This window comes from Chenopodium quinoa, unplaced genomic scaffold (assembly GCF_001683475.1).
Source record: "Chenopodium quinoa cultivar QQ74 unplaced genomic scaffold, ASM168347v1, whole genome shotgun sequence".
Lineage (NCBI taxonomy): Eukaryota > Viridiplantae > Streptophyta > Magnoliopsida > Caryophyllales > Amaranthaceae > Chenopodium > Chenopodium quinoa.
Genome location: NW_018744502.1, coordinates 7175348 through 7197206, shown reverse-complemented (window position 1 = coordinate 7197206; position 21859 = coordinate 7175348). Strand labels below are relative to the sequence as shown.

At 35.7% G+C, this 21859-nt stretch overlaps 2 protein-coding genes and 1 pseudogene across 2 annotated transcripts; 1 reads left to right on the top strand and 2 right to left on the bottom strand.

The window, feature by feature from the left end:
• Positions 1–747: 747 nt before the first annotated feature.
• LOC110698114 lies at positions 748–4057 on the bottom strand (annotated as a pseudogene).
• A 2993-nt stretch (positions 4058–7050) lies between these two features.
• On the top strand, positions 7051–7914 carry LOC110698263. Its single transcript, XM_021875660.1, has one exon. The coding sequence runs from the start codon at positions 7051–7053 to the stop codon at positions 7912–7914; it is 864 nt and encodes a 287-aa protein (XP_021731352.1).
• Positions 7915–15553: 7639 nt separating this feature from the next.
• Positions 15554–21296, bottom strand: LOC110698262 (protein FAR1-RELATED SEQUENCE 9-like). Its single transcript, XM_021875659.1, has 7 exons — positions 21179–21296; positions 20241–20617; positions 20026–20119; positions 19401–19860; positions 15868–16990; positions 15735–15743; positions 15554–15667 (listed from the first exon to the last, which is right to left on the bottom strand). Exons 1-7 carry the CDS (start codon positions 21294–21296, stop codon positions 15554–15556), a joined length of 2295 nt encoding a protein of 764 aa, XP_021731351.1.
• Positions 21297–21859: the final 563 nt, after the last annotated feature.

Here is a 21859-nt window from a genome sequence, read left to right as displayed (position 1 = left end):
ATAAATCATACCACCTTCAAATCATTAAGTGCAATTGTTTAAATCTGAAAAAGGAAATGGAAAGGTATCAAATAAAGGTGGGGGGAGAAAATGATAAAACTCATTGCACTCTGTGTCCAGTGGCTGTCAACATGCTTACCATATGTCCATATGTGCTCTCAATTGGTCTTTGTTTCCTCCACAAAAAGCGCTACTTGATTTATCTGACATTAAAACTCTAGCATTGGTCTCCCTTGATTCCGTTACTCAGAATTCATAAGATAGCTTACTGAATATCTTCTGAATGAATCAATACTTCTCTCCAGTTGCTGGCATAGCATAACAGGTGACTAAAAACACACACATATATATGTCCCATGCATTATTGAAGACATGTCACCTAACACTATAACACAAGCAAGTATACAACCCATAATAATCTATAAAAGAAGTCTTAGATATATTATCATCAAAATTTCTTTTAACCCAGAGAAAATCTGCCCCAATTCCCTGCTGGTTTCAGTCTCATATTCACAAAAGTAAACCAAAAAAAAAAAACTCAAATTAAAGATTTACCAAAACTTTTAAGATCTGATAGGAATCAATTATTAAATGGTTGCATCTGATAAACATGTTAGCTATTTTTATATTAACAAATTTACAGTGAAAGTGTGAGAGAAATGAGCTCTAAATCCCCCATTCCAAAGACACCACTGGTAAATAATGCAGCAGATATAAATATATTCTGGAAAAGAAAAAGAGGGAGAGAGAACCTGAAAACATTAAAGGAAGCTTATCCATAATTCAGCTCTATCTTCATTATCATCAACTTCATTACTCATGAAGTTTGGTGAAGTATAAATCAGAGTAAGAATCGATGTAGGAAAAACGGAAAGCAAGAGATACAGAAACAAAGGAATATGATCCTTGGAATCATCAGAATTTTGGTTTTAGCTTAGAGTGACAAAAAGGGGGAAGCAAGAGATACAGTAGCATGACTTCCCATAGAAATGTTTGCTGCACAAAAAGTACTCAACTAAACATCACCTTCTTTCTTTTGCATCTGTAAAAACTTCCGCGTATATTTGTAAAGTTCATAGAGGAAAGAGCTATGATGTTTGTCTTGGTTAAATTGTCATCCAACCAAGAACTTTGCTGTGTGAATTGAAACTTTACCGATAATCTTTACACGAACATGTCCCGACAATAAAGAAATGGAGGTTTGTGTCTCTTAGCACAATCTCTCTTCTAGTAATCCTTGAAATGATCTTGATTGCTGAATGACATTTACCACAGACATGAAGGTTTAGCAGGCCTATGAAAGTACTACCATTTGGTTGAAGACCAAATTTTACCATCTGGGCAAAAAGACCAAATGCAACTTTAGCATGCCCATTCATGAATAGGAAAGACATTGTAGAAGTCCAAACTGCAATGTCTCTCCTTCATCTCTTTAAAAACTTTCCATGCAGAGTTAGAATTCCCACATTTAGCATACATGTCAATTACGGCTGTTCCAAGAGGAAGGTTGGCCACCACTTCTTCCCACTTAAGGGAGTTGATTGCCCGCTCTCCCAAATTCATTGCTCCAAGCGTTGTACAAGCATGTACCACGGCAACAACGACATTGCAATCAGGCTTTACATTCTCTCTCTCCATTTCAAAGAACATGTCTATTGCTTCCTTTGCAAAACCATTTGCTACATACCCTTGAATCATAGTAGTCCAAGCAACTACATCCCTTTTAAGCATTTGATCAAAGATGCCTCGTGCTTTGTCCACACATCCACACTTGGCATACATGTTAATCAACGAGGTATTTAGAGCCATATCTTTTCCTAAGCCATTTAAGTTAACATACCTGTGAATCCCCTCACCTAATTCAAGTGCGCCCAACTCTGCACAAGCACAAAGAATCCTAGCAAGAGGAAAACCATCTGGTTTCAAACCATTTCCCAAAAATCTTCTAAACAAGTTCAAAACTTCAGAAAATTTTCCAGCATCAAGATATCCACTAATAATCGCATTCCAAGAGCGTAAATCTTTCTCCGGCATATTATCAAACACTTTATGAGCATCATATATACTCCCACATTTTGAGTACATGGACACCAGACTAGTATTAACATACATATTTTTATCAAAACCCAATTTTACAACAAGGCTATGGATTTTCAATCCCGACCGATAGTCATAAATCCTAGCACAAGCTTTCAGTGTGAATGAAGTAGTAAATCTATTGGGCAATAAGCTCTTTGAACGCATAGATTGGTAGTATTTGATAGCTTCGTCAAACAAGTCATTTGAAACCAACCGTTTAATCATTGTAGGAAAGAGATAGATGTTGTGTTCATTGATCCGATCGAAAATAAGTTTGGAATATTGGGTGTTGCCAAATTGAGTGTAATATCCCAAAAGGGCGTCGAGGAGGTGAATTTCTTGGCACAACCCAAGGCGTAAAAGGCGCGCATGGGCTTGTTTGAGGTGCTCAAAGGATCTGAAGCCAATGTCGAAACAACTTTTCAGCTCCAAAGCTTTTATGACAGAAATGGAAGGTCGAAATGCTGGAGTTCCTGCTAAAGTCATCACTATCTCCTCCGAGTACCTTTCACCAATATGCATACAAAGATCGTAAGCTGTGGCTCCATACAGATCAATTACTATGCTTCAACTAATAAAAAAGTAACCAAAAACACACCAAATATGAGTCCATGAGAAGAAACCATACCTTGGAATTGCAAGTTGTTCCTTTTATCAACAATTTGAACTAGCAAACTTCCTTATTCTCACTAAGGACGCAGAAAGAGTCAAGTTTGCAACGTTCAACCCATGAGAAGAAACCTATAAGATAAAGTATTTACCAATTAGTCCCTAAGTTTCCAATTCCAAACGTAAAATTTTCTTCTAGAAATGACTTCAACAATCAAAACATTTTAATATTTTTTACCTGTAAAAAGTTTAGCATCATTTGTAAACTCTTTTAGAAAAGTTAGACTCATACACTAGTAAACTACTGTTGATATAATAAAGTTTGAGGGTTTCATACGATTATGCTACATGAATTAACAGAAGCTAATTAAAAGTATTCAATTAAGTCCAATTCTAATTGAGATTTATCTTGAGTTGATGATGACATTGACAAGAACCTAGTGATTAGCAAGAATGGGAACAAGAAGCACTTTGCGTAACCAACAGGAACCTGCTTCCCATTATGCATAAATGACGACAACTAGTTATTCTTATTCCTCTTATCCATCTAAACTACAAAAATTAAAAGCTATATATCCTACATAGTACTAAAAAAAATCAATATCAAAATGATGAATTGAATAAATGACGAGCACAGACAAGTGAAACAACTCTACACTACTGATAACAAAGTAGAAATCAAAAGATACATCATGACATAGGAATACTAATCGATCATCTCTCAAATCCTCTTTCGATATGAATTTTACAGCTCAAATAATCTGAATTGTTTCAATTGCAAACCAAACACTAAATTACTAACACTCTAACTGATTCAAAAGCAGCTAAGTTTCAATTGCAAAGAAAAAACCCAAATTACTAATAATGGGTTTAATCAATTGTTAACAATTAAGTATTAGCAGCAGAACCTAGCAAATTCCAGGGAAAAAAAAAAACCAGTAATTAACTAGTTTAGGCATAAATTAAACATCTATGAATGCAATTTAAAGGCATAAAACATAATCAAAACCACAAATTGACATTCTTGTAATACAATACCTTAGCCAACGTAAGAATTAGAATTCGAAAGAGGTAGGCAATGAAAGAATTTACCTAATGATTAATGAGTGAATGAGTTGAATTTGTTGAAAAGGAGTTTGAATATGCCCTAAATCTTTCTACTCGATATTCATATTTGAGGTTGTTCTTAAGAGAATTATATTCGAAATCAATACTCCAACTTTCTTCCCATTACCGTTTCTACACCGTTTCTATCAATTTAAGCTTTTTTTTTTTTTATTTTTTTTATTTTTTTTTAAGGTAAAAAAATTTAAAGGTTTTTCTACATAACCCTCTAACTTTTCGTTTTCTACGATGTGCCCCCTTTTTCGAGAAATCTACACTATAACCTCAAAATAAATTTAGTTTTTACACGGTTATTTTGCCGTTAACAAATTTCGTTAGTGGGGTCCACTCACCGCTAAATAATGTTTTTTTTATCGACTTGCGTGTTGAAAATGGTTCCGTTATAGGTTTTTGGGGCTATTTTAGTTCTTAAGGATCCAAATTGAGCTCAGATTTAGCAAAAAAATAACATAAATGCCTCGTTTTGCGAATTAAATACGTAAACACGCAAATCGAGACATTTCTTAATATGCAGAACGAGGCATTTATATTATTTTTTGGCTAAATCTAAGCTCAATTTGGACCCTATAAGAGCCAAAATACCCCCAAACCCTTTAATGGAACCATTTTCAACACGCAAATTGATAAAAAAAAAATTCTATTTAGTGATGAGTGGGCCCCACTAACGGAATTGTTAACGACAATGTTACCGTGTGGAAACTAAATGTATTTTGATGTTATAGTGTAGATTTCTCAAAAAGAGGGGCCACATCGAAGAAAACGAAAAGTTAAAGGGTTATAATGTAGAAAAACCCAAAAATTAAACATCTCCTCACAAGGGGAATTTCTAATGTAATTTCTGTCAATTAAAGTAAGAACGATTGAAACTTTGAGTAAAGCATAAATACAGTCCCTGGACTATTGTATAAGGGTAAGTTTTAATCCCTCTCAACTTTTTTTGGAGCATTTTAGTCCCTCCCCCACCTTTTTTTGGAGCATTTAAGAGCCAAAATATCCTAATAAATTCGGTCATCTAATAATAAACTAAAAATAACAATAAAAATAATTATAATAACAATATTGATGCCTTGGAACCGCATCATATGATGCGGTTCCAAGGCATCAATATTGTTATTATAATTATTTTTATTGTTATTTTTAGTTTATTATTAGATGACCGAATTTGATATGGATTTTTGATGGATATAACCTTCAATCGCAGTTGAAAGGTTTGGAATCTTGAGTCTCGGTCAAGAAACGCTAAGCAACACGAGCTTAAAACCTAAACTAGGCCAAGAATACACAAGCACAAGCTTACGTAAAACTTTATAAATTTCAAATCAATCAATCATACTTTTCGTTAAACACCATCACGTATTTATAAGCTAAATAATTAGCCTAAAAATCGGTAAAACAAATTCTAATCTAACTAGGAAACTAACTCTAACTTGTAAAGATAATATTTTGCAAATATGATCTTTAAAGTTAAGCTTATCTTATACTAACCGAATTAAACTAACAAAAATATCCTAATAAACTCGGTCATCTAATAACAAACTAAAAATAACAATAAAAATAATTATAATAACAATATTGATGCCTTGGAACCGCATCAGGTGGTTTCGGGTTTTTAGGGTGGTTTCGAATGGGTTATTGGGTTTGGGGGGCCGAAAAACTAGGGGAAAAGGAGAAAAGTACAGTCGTCGGTGCCAATGGTTGGGAAGGGGCGTCGGCCGCCGATGGTTGGGTAGGGTGTCGGCCGCCGAGATGAGGTGGAGGGGCTGGAAGTTGGTGGGGGAAGGGGTGGTTAAATTTTTTTATTTTTTTATTTAGTATAATTGTTAAAAAAAATGAAAAAAAAACTAACTATAGTTAAATGTTATTGTTACAAAAAAAAAAAAAAAAACCTAACTATAGTTAAATAATTAGATTAAATCATTATTAAGGTTACCAATTGATTATTCTTTCTATTTAATTAATTTTAAGAATGTTTACCACTTGTAAAATTAAATAATTGGAGTTCACCAGTGAGAATTTCCCTTATTTTTTTAATTGTTTTTATATTTTGTTATTGGATCTGATGTGTTTGTTTTTTATACTTGTGGTCGTTTATCAGTGTAGGACAAGAAGATGATGAGGACGAGCTACCTATTGCTAATTTTTTGCTTAAAAAAAGTAGCAAAAGTGCAGTCGGTGTAGATGACATAGTTCCGATTGTGGACCCGACAGTCTTAATATCCATAAACAATATGGATGATAGTTCCAAGTAAGATAAAATTATTACTTTTTAGTAGGGGTGACAATTCGGGTCAGCAGGTCGGGTTCGGGTCAGATTACGGGTCGATTTCGGGTTATGCTTAGAAACTATTAAAAATAGTGTAAAACTTAATATTATTAAGAAATATGAAATTTGGGTCAAATTGGGTCGAATTCAGATTGTTCGGGTTCGGTTCAGGTCAGGTTCGGGTCTCTCTCAGTAACTTCGGGTTGGGTTCAAGTCGGGTTTTCGTGTCGGGTCAGGGTTTGCCAGCCCTACTTTTTAGACTTTGCATGTTGTTTTGTTCACAGTAATATATTAGAAATGGTGGATTTTGTTGTTGGTAGGGTCATTAAAATACTAATGATCTAAAGCCTTATAGTTAGGCGTACGTATACTTTGTGAGATGTTGATGTTCTTTAATTGTTTTTCTTTAATTTTTCTTTGTAATGTGATGATGATTTTTTTTTGGAAAAAGTATATGTTCTTTTATAATATTGTTTTATGTCTTGTTATAATATTCTTTTTTAGAAGAGTACATGTTCTTTGATATTCTTGCTCTGTGTAGTTGTGGATAAGCTTGATATGGTTAGTTAAACTAATTTAAAAAATATTAAAGAATTGAGTTTAAGTTGAAATGAAAAGTGACGTTTAATCCATGGAGACATGGAGTTATATATTGAGATGAGTGAATTTTTATTGCGGTGATTGATCTTGATATGGATATTGGAATCCATTATCAAGATAGTCCATGTTAAGATAATTATGTAAGTAATTAGCTTAGTCAACGTATATATTGTTTCCTAGTTTATAGGATATGTTTTAGTTAGTTTCCTTGATATTTGCCTTGGATTATGCCTAGATTATACTGTGTATATTTGTATAAATATTAATGAGCAATGAAGGAAACGACTCACGGAAAACATTCTTTTATGGTATCAGCAGTCTAGGGCGATCAATCTTCCGCCATTACTCTTCTTCTCTTCTTCTTCTTCTCTGCTATGGGGGAATCAAAATCCTCTTTCCACCCTGCTCTTACTGTCAACAATATCAAGCACAACATCCCTGTTGTTCTCGAATTGAAGGACGCACAGTACTCTACTTGGGCTGAATTGTTTGAAATTCATGCTCGATCTCACAAGGTGTTAGACCATATTATCCCTCCGCCTAAGGAGAAGGCGAAGGTCCCTGTCACTGACGAGGAAAAGGAGACATGGTCTGTTCTGGACGCTGCTGTCCTCTCGTGGATTTATTCCACCATCTCCAACGATCTATTGCTCACCATCATGGAACCAGACGCTACGGCAATGGAGGCATGGGATAGGTTGCGTGATTTATTTCAGGATAATCAGAATTCTCGTGCTTTGACCCTTGAACAGGAATTTTCGACCACCAAAATGGAGGATTTTCCAAACGTCTCTGCTTACTGTCAGCATCTCAAGAGTCTCTCCGATCAATTGCGCGGTGTTGCTGCTCCGGTGGACAATAATAGGTTGGTTCTTCAATTGGTTTCGGGTCTTACCGAGGCTTACAAGGGAGTTGCGACCCTTATTCGCCAGAGCAATCCTCTTCCTCTGTTTTCTCAAGCACGGTCGATGCTTACGCTGGAGGAGGTCGGTCTCGCAAAGCAAGCCGCAACAGGGGCTGCGTCAGCCATGGTGGTTCAGTCCCGGGATAATTCTGATGATGGTCATGATAATGCTGGGGGTTCTCGTGGCCGCAATAAGCAGAAAAATACAGGCAACCGCAAGCATTCCGGTGGAAAAGGCGGCGGTGGCAAGGGTGGCAACTCCGGTGGCAAAGGTGGCGGCCGAGGGAACTCCGGCCAACAGCAGCAACAGTGGCAGGCTCCTCCGGCTCCCTGACAGCTGGGCACAGTACCCGGGTTGGGGATGGATGCCTCAATGGGCTACCCCTCCATGCCCATACCCCAATCTGGGCTGGGCTCGTCCTCAAGGCCCACAAGCAAAGCAGCCTGGTCTATTGGGTCCTCGTCCACAAGCCTATGCAGCTTCAACTCAGCCTATGCAGTACGCTCCAACCGACATTGAAGCGGCTATGCACACTATGACGTTGAATCAACTCGACCCCTCATGGTACATGGACACCGGAGCCACTTCTCATATGACATCCTCCAACGGTAATCTCTCGTCTTATTTTAATTTGAGCAATCATCATGGTATTATTGTTGGTAATGGTCATACTATTCCAATTAACGGTTGTGGTCATACTACTCTCTCTTCCCTTAATCCTCCCTTGTCCCTAAACAATGTTCTCCATGCTCCCAAACTCATTAAAAATCTAATTTCAGTTCGGAAATTTACAACCGATAATAATGTGACTGTTGAGTTTGACCCTTATGGTTTCTTTGTGAAGGACTATCGGACGGGGAGGCCAATAATGAGATGTAATAGCACGGGTGATCTTTATCCTCTCACCAACACCACTTCCACAAATTATTCTTCACCTTCGAGTTTTGCAGCTTTAGCACCTTCTCTTTGGCATGATCGTTTAGGTCATCCCGGGTCGAGTATTTTACATACTCTTCGTAGTAATAAAAGCATTGAATGTAATCGAACTACTAGTTCTAGCATTTGTCATTCTTGTGTTCTAGGGAAACACATTAAATTGCCTTTTTATTCTTCTATGTCTTCTACTACTTTGCCGTTTGATATTATACATAGTGATATTTGGACATCTCCTGTTTTGAGTTCTTCGGGACATCGTTATTACATGCTTGTTTTGGATGATTTTACTAAATTTGTGTGGACTTTTCCCTTGGCTAAAAAATCAGATGTGTATGATAAATTTTTAGCTTTTCAATCCTACATCCGCACACAATTTGAGCGTCCTATAAAAAAACATCCAATGTGACAATGGGCGGGAGTATGATAATAGTTCTTTTTGGGAATTTTGTGAGTCAAATGGGTTGTCTTTCCGTCTTTCTTGCCCACATACGTCTTCACAAAATGGTAAAACCGAAAGAAAATTGAGATCTCTTAATAATATCACTCGCACTCTTCTCTCTCATGCCTCTTTACCTCCTTTTTGGCACCATGCTTTACAAATGGCCACTTATTTGCATAACATTTTACCTAGCAAGTTGTTAGGCAACAAGTCTCCTCTTAGTGTTCTTTATCAAAGGGAACCTTCGTATTCTCACTTACGAGTTTTTGGGTGTGTATGTTTTCCTTTATTCCCCTCCACCACAATAAATAAACTCTAACCCCGATCCACTCCTTGTGTATTTTTAGGTTTCCCTCCGAACCATAGAGGCTATAAATGTTATGATCTTTCATCAAACAAAATTATCATATGTCGTCATGTGCTATTTGATGAAACCGTGTTTCCATTTGCTAAGTTGCATACTCCCTCTACTACTTCTTATGATTTTTTGGATGATGGTTTTTCCCCGTATCTGATTAACCATATGCAGGCTGCTTCATCTACTGGGCCTAGTAACTCGGCCCAACCTCCCTTACATGAACAAGCCGCCCCTTCCTTTCCTCTCTCTGCTGGGCCGACTGCTCCAACAAGCCCAGCCCACACAGCTCCACAATCTCCCTCTCATCTCACGGCCTCCCCCCCTCTGCTGGGCCGCAACCACAAAACAACCCAAACACTACTCCTCCCCCAATCTCACCCACACCAACTGTCCAACCCATTATCTCCATCCCTCCTCAGCCCACTCCTCGTCCCACTATGGTCACTCGTAGCCAACATGGTATTTTTAAGCCTAATAAAAAATATTGCAATGTTGCTACTGTTTCTAAGGTTACAAAATCTCCTATTCCTTGTAACCCAATAGATGCTTTACGTGACCCTAATTGGAAAATGGCTATGGATGATGAATTTAATGATCTTATTAAAAATAAGACGTGGGAGTTGGTGCCCCGTCCGCCTAATGTTAATGTCATTCGTTCTATGTGGATTTTTACTCATAAGGTGAAATCTGACGGTTCTTTTGAGAGGCATAAGGCCCGTCTTGTAGGTGATGGCAAAACTCAACAGGCGGGCATTGATTGTGGAGAGACTTTTAGTCCGGTGGTCAAACCGGCAACTATTCGGACTGTTCTTAGTCTAGCTTTGTCAAAAGCTTGGCCTATTCATCAACTTGATGTAAAAAATGCTTTTTTACATGGTGAGCTAAAGGAGACGGTTTATATGCATCAGCCGGTTGGTTTTCGTGATAAGACTAATCCAGATTATGTGTGTTTGTTGGATAAGTCCTTATATGGCCTTAAGCAAGCACCCCGGGCATGGTATAAAAGGTTTGCTGATTATGTGTCATCTATTGGTTTCATTAATAGCAAGTCTGATAATTCTTTGTTTATTTATCGATCGGGGTCACAAACGGCATATCTATTATTGTATGTGGATGACATCATTTTGACAGCTTCATCTCATGCTCTTCGATGCTCTATTATGTCTCTCCTTGCTTCTGAATTTGCTAAGAAGGATTTGGGTCCTTTAAATTATTTTCTTGGCATTTCTGTTACTAGGCACAAAGGGGGTCTTTTTCTATCCCAACGTAAGTATGCAGAGGAAATAATTGAAAGGGCAGGTATGACATCTTGCAAGCCATCAGCCACACCAGTTGACACTAAGCCGAAGGTGGGTTCGACAGGTACTCCCTATGCTAACCCTACTCATTATCGCAGCTTGGCAGGGGCTTTGCAATACCTCACGTTTACGAGGCCAGACATCTCATACGTAGTCCAGCAGGTGTGCTTGCATATGCACGACCCTAAGGAGTGTCATATGGCCGCTCTCAAGAGAATCATTCGCTATATTCAAGGTACTAAGGAACATGGGCTACACTTATATCCTTCTTCTACCTTGTCTCTCATCTCCTACACTGATGCGGATTGGGGAGGGTGCCCCCATACTAGGCGTTCAACGTCGGGTTATTGTGTGTATCTAGGGGATAATTTGGTATCATGGTCATCAAAACGACAGCCTACACTCTCCAAGTCAAGTGCCGAGGCCGAGTATAGGGGAGTTGCAAATGTGGTGTCCGAAGCTTGCTGGCTTCGAAATTTGTTACTTGAGTTGCATTGTCCACTAAGGAAGGCTACCTTAGTTTATTGTGACAATGTAAGCGCAATAAATCTCTCGGGTAATCCAGTGCATCATCAACGAACTAAACACATTGAAATGGATATACTTTTTGTTAGGGAGAAGGTTGCGCGTGGTGATGTTCGAGTTCTTCATGTTCCTACTCGTCATCAAATTGCGGACATTTTTACTAAGGGGCTTCCGCGTATATTATTTGAAGATTTTTGAGATAGTCTCAGCGTCCGTTGCCCTCCCGCTTTGACTACGGGGGTGTGTTAAGATAATTATGTAAATAATTAGCTTAGTCAACGTATATATTGTTTCCTAGTTTATAGGATATGTTTTAGTTAGTTTCCTTGATATTTGCCTAGGATTATGCCTAGATTATACTGTGTATATTTGTATAAATATTAATGAGCAATGAAGGAAACGACTCACGGAAAACATTCTTTTAGTCCACACCTTGTGTTTTGATCCTGTATTACTTATTTAGCTACTTGTGTGGTGAATTTGTATGCCCATATTCCATAAAATCTGATTTTAGTGTGATTAGTGTTATGATTGAGATAGGTTCTGTATGAATTGATTTTGAGATCACTTTATTAAATTAAAGCTGAAAATAAAAATCAACTAGTAAGCTAAGATTTATATGACCACTATATATCCCTTTTTCATTCAAGATCTCATTTTGTAAGTCTGTCATACAGAGTTGACGAAGTTGTACCCAATGCAATCAAATCCGAAAAGGCATCACAACCTCAAGAACAGGCTCTGCCAAAAAAGAAAATAGATTATCGATTTAAGCAAATAGCTACTAAAAAAAGGTATTAAAGTATGAAAAATGTACTTTATTTATTAATTATATGTTCTCATATATAATTCATATGCACTTTTTTAATTAACATTTGTCAAATCACAAAGTACATATGAATTATATATGATGTTCTTAATGAATATTAAGTATGTTCTTTAAATTATTATACAATGTTCTTTTAGTCAGTAAGAAAGGTGATCCTAAACAAAGAAAAGAAGGTGATGCAGATCCAATGAATCCAGCTACTAGGGAGGCACTCAAAGATGTTGCTCCAAAAGAAAACAAATTGGTGCTAAAGAAGAGGAGGGCACCAATTGAAGTGGCTAGCCTTGAGGTTGTTGAGAAAACTATGGTAGGTGTTACACAATCATCTTTCCAATCAGGTACGACATCATCACTAGTTGCTATACCAAAGGAGGTGTTAAAAGTGAAACCTACTTGTAGAAAAAAGAAAGCAAAAATAGATGAGGATGAAGAAGAGGATGAGGAGAACAAATCCAATGTTCTTGGTAGAGGTGTTGTGAAGCCTAGGCATACAATACAACTCTTAATGAACTTGGTGGTTGCTTTAGAAAATCAAGTGCATAAGCTGCAAGCAATAAAGAACATGGGGTTTGGTGGATTTTTACACCTTGATCTACCAAAGAATTCACCCGAGTTTGCTACTATGCTGGTAGATAAATTGGAGATTAATGAGATGTGCATAGTTTGTGGTAGAAATCAGGTTTTAAGTATCGAGGCAATTGATGTCCATCTGGTATATGGAGTACCATTAGGAGGAAAAAAAATTGTAGAAGCTAAGCCCGGTGAAAAGGAGTATGATGAATTGGTAAGGCAATTCAAGGGTTATCATGGAGGTCGAGTGCCTACTTTGACGGACTTGGCAATACATCTATGCTTGGAAACAACTCCACTTGATGATGACTGGCGAAGGAGCTTCCTTGTTTTAGTTGTCAATTCATGTAATATGAAAATTTCATTATTATAGTATGTTCATTTTGATTACATAGTATGTTCTTTTCGTGCATGTTGTATGTTGTTTGTAATTCTATGGTTTGTTCATTTATTTTGTGTTAATGATGTTCTTTTTTAATAGATTTTTGAGTACAACGACCGACACCAAGAAGATTCCAGAATATGATTGGTCTTCTTATGCAATAGAGAGTTTGATAGAGTGGACAATCAAGTGGAGGAAAAAACCGAAAACATTCTTTTAGATACTCGCATCTACTAGAACAATCGGACGACCTCCAAAATGCTATTTTGGAATATGCATATGATCAACATTTGGATGATGAGTAAGCTTTCCTCTATATCATATTTTCGATCAGCATTTCTTTTAGAATTTATAAGTTATTGAAATTATTTTAATGATTCAGGGAATTATTGTATGATGATGGTCATACAATGATATCAAGAGAGATAATCAAATCACTTGGTCATGATGTGGGCATATGCATTGAAATTGTGGATGCTTGGTCGTTTAACCTTAATTATAAAAATTCTGTATCAAATGAGAAGAGAATTTTCTTCCCAAATAGTGCATTTGTAAGTATTGGTTAATTAATTTTTTGATTTATTTTATCCACATATGTAATGATCAATTTCTTTTGTTGTATTTTTTTTTTAAATTCAATTTTTTATTATGTTTGCTTAGAATTACTTATGCATGAATGATGCTTACAAAGATGATAGTCAAGTTGCCACTCCTATGTTGAAACAACAAAAGTTTGAGGAAGCAATTGATGATTGGTTGGTTGATAATAAGATGAAGTCAGTCAAAGGTTTCCAATTGGTAAGGTTTTTATAAAAATGTATATTATTTTTTTCAACTAGCATGTTTTATGTAATTAGAACACATATTCTCTTTAATTAGAATGTATGTTCTTTTCATTTAGTACGCATGTTCTCTTTAATTAGAAGACATGTTCTCTTTAATTAGAAGGTATGTTCTTTTCATTTAGAAAGCATGTTCTTTTTTATTTAGAACGCATGTTCTTTTCATTTAGAAAGCATGTTCTTTTTATTTAGGAGCATGTTCTTTTGATATATATATATTTGTTTATAGTACTGTTAAAATATCAAACCATAACTCATATATTTTAATGATTCAATTCTTCTTTTCCGTGTACGCGTTTGATCATTATTATGTTTTGGTCGTCAACACTAAATCAAGAACAATCGAGATTATTGATAGTAGTCCAATTCCAGATGGTATGGACATGGCAAAAAAATATAAGGACTTTCCGGAACAAATAGTAAGATATATCCAAAATTTTGCTTAATGACTATTTCTGACACATTTTCAGTAATCTTTAAAAACTGTTGCTTTTTTTATATTTTTTTACAGTTGAAGGCGTTTAAAATGTACCTTGGACGGAAAAATATTAAACTTCATGAAAAAATGCCATCGTACACTGTGAAGTTGTTTACAACGCCCTGGCAAACTGTGAATAATGAAGTTGATTGTGGCATATATACCATGCGTCACATGGAAACTTATAATGGAAACAAATCATGGGAGTGTGGTTTAGATTACCAAAATGTAGGTTATGTAATTTCAATTTTTACTAGATGCTATTTTAGGACTTTTTGTTTATGTTAATAAATTTTAATTTTGTTTTTCAGTTTGATGCGTTGAAAAAACGATACACTTTTGAGCTTCTCACCAGCAACCTCAACCCATTCGATGCAGATGTTCGTGTTCGCGCCAAGAGATTCTTAATTGAAAAGGCTTAAAACATTCTTTGGAACAATGGGTGATTTCAATCATCTTGCAAAGAAGCATATTTTAATCTTATTTTTTTTTTTCAAATTGGATGATGATATATCTGATTTTTTTTTGTTATTTTGAACAATGTGGCTAGTTTGTGTTTTTGTTTATCTTTTTGACAATGGAAGTTGGTGACTCTTTCTTGGAATTTTAAAGTGTGAAATATAATTCAATAAGTTGGAGTATAATTGATGTAAAACATATTAATTATTTTATGAAATGCGTTGTTTTTGGTTGGAATCATGATATTACTTCTATGTACTTTTATATGTGAAGTATATTCTTTTTTATTATACTTTATATTCTTTGTGTTATACTTAATTATCATTCCAATGCCTTTAAACAATAAGTTAAACTGCTGTGAAAAGATTATGCATTATATTTTAATCAACAACGCCTCAAGGTGTAAAACGTGTGAAATTCAATACCAAAGTATTAAAAAATCAGACAAAAATAAAAGTCATATGAATATGATTTTGATAAAAGTACATAGTGTACTTTGATAAGGAACATATTGGTCGAAATTGAAGAACATGAACTAATAAATACATGAACATGAACTACGGTCGATGGAAATAGTAAGAAAGGATAATTTTGCTTACAAAAATAGTGATATATATCAATGTATTCTTACTGATATAATATTGCACTTCAAATTTCAGTGGGCCCATGGAAAATGTATTATAGGTACAATGTGCAATTATAAAATAGTAATATTTAGCAATCTTTAATTAATAAAATACTCATGCTCAAAAGTCAATGACAATCCAATTTTTTGCAACCAAATAAAAAAATGTAAAATAAATTTTTTTTAAAAAAAAAAAAAATCAATACTAGTGCTCTATCTATCGTGTGTAACTTAGAAAGGACTAATATTTATTCCAAAGTATTCATCTGGCTCAACGTACTCTAAGGACCCTCCAAATTCAGATGAATGCGCCAAAATATTTCCTTGAGGTACTGCCATAGAGTCCTACAAATAAATAAAATGAAATGAATAGAAGGTAATGATAAGAGGATATATTTCGAAAAAAGAATACCAGTATACCCTGCAATGAACTTATACATGAATGAAAAAGAACATTTTGTAACTCACAAATTTACAAGAGCACATTCATAATAAAAGAACATAAACTTTAGAATAAAAGAACATTATGTAATAATATACAATACCTTGATTGTAGTTTGCGCCTTTTGTTTCATTTTAGAAACCCCTCTAGCACTCTTTTTTTTCCATGACTTGATTTTTTGACCTTTAAGCTTGTTACATATCTTTTCTTGAGTGCTCTTTAGTCTTGTGTTTCTTTGTCCTTTCTTCCTTCTCTTAACAGGGTCCTTAACATCAATATCGTCCACAACCTGTTTTTGATCACCCACATCTATTCTTTCAACACACTCCTCTAAATTATCTTGTGGTTCCAACAGGTTGCCGTCACCATTATATTGTGTAGCTGATTCATCATTGACGTTTGAACATTGTGTGGTTTCTTCTTCATCCTTTCTCAATAATAGATCGATTCTATTAGTACAATCATCAATAGCTTCTTCAATGACAGTTCGAGTAGTTATGTCATTTTGCCCACGATCGACAAGCCTAATAAAGGTCCTAATAGAATGTAATCTCCAAACATTAGAAGGAGTGATACCTGATTCAGCAACAACATTGTCATCAACCCTAGTGCACATGGCGGCCTTTGTCCATCTCTTCACAATATATCGTTTCGGAATGTAGGTGATGTTATTCAAGTGTAGTACACGAAGTGAGTGCTTACATAGTAGCCCCACTTCGCCAAAGTGCTTACAGGTACATTCAACTGTTACCGTTGATTCATCAAAAGTAACTGTATGCATTATCAAATCTTTTTTGGGATGCCCAACATGATATTCATAAAGAGGAGGTTGCATTGCTATTACCTTTGCAGTGCAAGGCACACCATTCACAAAATTATCCTCGAATTGTAGATAGACTTGAATGGTATAAACCTTTCTTGCATGCTCTAACAATCCCACATCTGCCCACACTAAGTGTCGATTACCTGTCATACTATCATAATCTTTACTGCTTTCTTTTCTCCTCCACTCATCAACAACCTCAAGGAACGAATTGTAGAAATCACAAAGACCATGAGTGACATGAAGTCTATGAGAAACCGATTTGTTTGTTGTTTCACTCCTTTGAGATGAGAGAATGCCACCACTAAAGTAGTCTTTCGAGTATGCAGGACACCACATCTCTCTAATATTATACAAATTGCTAAGCCATTTGTTCTCCTTGCAATTGTATTTTTGAGTCATGCTGAAATTAAAAAGTACATTACTAGTTAATTAAGTGAACATAAAGTGAAAACAAAAAGAAGAAATTAAATTAATTAAGTGAACATGTATTGAATTAAATAATCAATGATCGTACACAAATCTTTAAACTGGAGCATGTAGCACTTCAACAAAATATAGTTTAAAATAAATTATACTAGTAAAAGAGTAGTGACCCTCCTACAAGCTTGAACACCTTCGCATGCCCCGAAAACGAAACGACGGTATACTTCATCAATATTCCCCCAGGGAGTGAAGGATGAGACTTTCTTTCCGTAATTCGTAGCATCAGTATTTTAGATTTTTCGTGCCGATTAATCGGACCATTACCCCCCCCCCCCGAAGACCCCCTTCGGGGGGGAAGGAACTGCAATAAGGCTGCCCCTTGCTCTCTTTCCCTACCTTTTTTGGAGTCCGGGAAAGGAGCGGGGGCAGAAACAAGCGACCGGGATCGTGAAATCCAATGAGAAGAGGCTCATAAAATAATCCTTCCTCGACTTATTGAGACAGAACAAACTCCCAGCTTAGTCCCTTAAAGAGGAAGCTTAGTTCTTTCAAGCTTATACTTAAACGTTCGTGAGCCCGCCCCGGTCTCACTCACTTCTTAGAAAGCGGTAGCTACAACATCTATTCCTTTCTTTAAGTATACGGTTTTTGAGGATATAAGCTGATGCTTGCCTTGCTTCCTTAGCTTTTCGAACTTTCCTCGGTTAAGGCTTGAACTGTTTTAGTAAACAGCTTTACGCTCCGACCGAAGGTTCTGACAGCTTACTTGGTCTCGAAACAAGTTTCTCACTCACAAGTCGTAGCTTCGCTCCTCCGCTGTGTCTGTGCTCCCCCCGTGGGTTGGGGTTCGAAAATCCAAATTCGAGGTTGGGGCGAATTCGGTTTTCTCAGTTGCCTTGTCGGGTGAGAAACTTGTTTCGAACTGTCCCTTTTTTCCAGTTTTTTAAGGAAAATAAGGGACTGGAAGCTGCTATATTTGGTTACCCCCGTCGCGTCGTTCGCTTTCATGCGTGTGAAAGTAAGGTCTCCCCTTCTTCATCCGAAGTATCTCCCCGGAACGAGCCCTTTCCTAAATGGCTAAGGCTCGCAAGGGCCCTTTTGGGGCTTTGGTGTTTTGAGCTAGGTTTTACGGCTTCAGTCCGGTAACCGAGAGCGAATTTTTAAATTCCTCTGGTTACAGCGAGTTGGACCTTTTATAACCCCCGAATCAACGCGTTTACACGCTTGTCTTTTTTCGGGTACCAACCTTTTCACAGGGTGCAAGGGTAAAAAGTTGTCTATCCCGAGCAGATAAGCCTTGCCTCGCGTCCTGCTACGTCAAGTAGTATACCTTCTCAGATGTCCAAGGAGGGAAACATACATCTAAAGAATCCTTTCACGTGTAGCCTTCGAATTACCTCAATCCCTAAGCTAAAGCCCCCGCTTTGCAATAGGTAGCGGTTCTCGGAGGGGCTTTTAGTGAATTCGTGAGTTGATTCTGAAAGGGCCGGTAAAGCATCGGCTACACAACCATTGTCGTCTTGTCATTCCGAGTCATTCATTCACACTTATAAGTCTATGACCTGTTGTTGTGAATGTTCCTGCTTATTAGGCAGCCTCGAAATGGTTCAATGGTCACTTACGATGATTTCAAAAAGACTTGAATCTTCTGTCTTTTTGAAATGAAGTCTACTAAATAGATTTTTTGTAAACTTCTCCCCCGTGGGGTTGGGGGGTCGCGTTCCTTCTTAATGTAGCTAATGTGGTTAATGTTGCTATCCGCCCTTACCATTTCTGGTAGGAAATGGGATGAGGGCGTTCCTTTCCTGCCTCCTTCGATAAGGAAGGTTTCTTTAAATTCAAGGTTTTGTTAAAAGTTTCTTTTAATTCCTTGAATTTATAGCTTCAAAAACTTTGAATGTACGTGCGTACTATTATTTATCTTGACCGCAGCCTCCTGGGCGAGGGAATTTCTGCTTCACTCTGCTCTAAGGGCATAGGAGCCGTCGTTCGAAACAAGTTTCTCACAACAAATTCACCCAATCTACACTATGTTATAGTACGAAATATTTTACAATTTGAAATAAATAAATATATAGGATCTATACTAAGTAACATTCATTTAGTAAGGTAGATTGGATATTTTATTGTGATTATCACATGAATAAAATAAATGGAATCTTATTAAACAGGACACATAGGACTAAAACCGTACAACATTCAATATTGGGAAAAAGGTATATCCATTGTATTGAAAAAGAACATATCGTTGAGAAAAAAAGAACATATCGTTGATAAAGCTAGATCATTAAAACTATAATATTTTACATTTCACATTTTATATCCTAAAATTGCAACTAAAATGTAACGGAATATTTTATAAGAAAAAAAAAATTGCATAATGTTACCTTGACCAATAATGCTCAAATTCTGCCATAGTATCGGTGTACTTTAAAACAATATCAAATAAGTCATTGAAACCATCCTTTGCTTTAAGTCCTTTGATGTTTTTCTTTGCATTCTCCCCAATATGCCAAGTACATAATCGATGCCGAGTGTTTGGAAAGACAATCTTAATTGCCTTGGCCATTGCTTGAGCTTGATCAGTCATTAATGTGACAGGATGTTTGTCTCTCATAGATTTCAAAAAAGTATTGAACAACCACACAAATGACTCCCACTTTTCATTAATCAAAAATCCAATCCCAAACATAACATTATTATTATGATGGTTCATACCAACAAATGGACCGCAAATCATAGCATATTTATTTGTACGATATGTAGTATCATGGACCAATAAGTCTCCAAAAGCCTCATAATCAACCTTCATTCTACTATCACGAAAGAAGAAGGATTGCAAATGACCTTCTCATCAACATCAAAATCATAATAAAAGTCATATTCTTTAGATTTTCGTTCTTTAAAGTAACTAAGTAATTGCTTTGTATCACAACCATCAATTTTTTTTTTTCTTCTCCGCAGCTAAAACACCATATGCATCTCTACACAAAAAACTAAGATTTGCCTCACCTCCAGCTTGACCTTTCAAAACACGGACAACTTCAGCAATAGTTATACCATTCTCAGTTAAACTACTAAGCATAGCAACCTGTTCACCAGTGACCTATAATCAATTAAACAAATAATGTTCAGCTAGTTATCATATAATGTACATTATGAAATAAAGTAATGTACATTGAATATAAAATCAATGTTCTTTAATAACTTAATGAGTGTGCCCTAACCTTTCTATGTGACCTGATCAAATGCCTCTTTGAAACAGGGACTCTGCTGTGATTATGCTCCATAAGGTGCTTAACTACAACAAACAAACCAGAATCCTTGTCTACATCAAATTGAATCATGGCTTTGCATCCGGTACGGAAGTCTCTTTTTTTATACACCTTTGGTTCAGCACCAGGCTTATTAACCCTCTTGAACCCAACATAAGAACATTGACAAAATCGCTGTCGAATTGTAACCTTGTCTTCTCTAGTATTCAACTTTCCTTTACGTGTACCAAAACCATGTTTGAATGCATATCTATTATATAAATCATATGCCTCTTCGTCTGACTTCACTTTTCTATGAAGCAATTCGGATTCTTTTGCCTCAGTAAAACCTACAAAAATAAATTAAGCTATGTTCGTTATATAACATATGAATGTACATTATAACATAAAATAATGCAAAATAAATAAGTATACTAAATAGTTCATATAATTACTACTGTAATGTAAATGTCTTATATGTTTAACAAAAAAAATTCTTTAATATTATATTTTATATCAAATTTTATAAAATTATTCCTTAAAAAGTTACTACATCAATCTTTACCACAACAAACCGTTGACTTAAGTAATATAAATTTAAAAAGAACATGACTCAGCTCCTACAATCAACCAACATAATTTGAAGAGTACACAACCTATTGATTAGTCTGTTAAAATAGCAAAGAACATAAGGGTCACTTAAAAAGAACTTCATCATCAACCTCCAACCGAAAATCGAAAAATCGAATGTATATAAAATTCTATAATATAAATACTTAAATATAAGGAATTAAAACATTCAATAAAAATTAGAAATTCTGATTTGAAACTTAACATAATAATAACAAATTTATGTTGACATAATAACCAAAATTAAAAAAATAAAAATCATACAAAAACCAAAAAATTACCTTCTCCATCGGTTACAATATCTTCAAATTCACCTCCATTGTCAATATCATCATTATCTAGATCATAATTGACGAATCTCGAATCTGAATCATGGCAAAATTCGGATTGGTAGGACATTATATTGCTAAATTCTCTATAATTTGGGTTGTCAATATAATTGTTTGTAAAATTGTAATTGTAATTCTCTCTAAATTCAAATTTAAAAATGGTGGAAATTAACAAAACATTCTCTCTCCATAATTAAAGTTGAAAACCTGGTGCAATTTAAATTGTGGAAGTTACAGCAAGGGAGATAATCATGCATGAATTGTGGAAGTTTTTTTTTTTCTTTTTTTTCCCCTGCTAGCATGAATTGTGGAAGTTTTTATTTTAAATTTTTTGTTTTTTTTTATGTAAAATCCAACGTGGAAGGCAAAGTGTACCATGCTCATGGTACACCCTGGTGTATTATGTAAATTTCACGGAATGGCTTGAGACTAAACGAGATGATACACAAGTCATGCTAAAATCAACTAAAAAAACTCGTGGGCTGCTCAAATTAATTTTTTAAAGAAATGTTTTTTTTAAATTTTTTTTTTTTTTTTTACATTTAAAAAAAGTTAATAAGCACAATAATAATAGCCTACTATTATAACTTAGGTGGAATATGGCCAAGCTTGCTGGTTTATTCTCACAGGGTG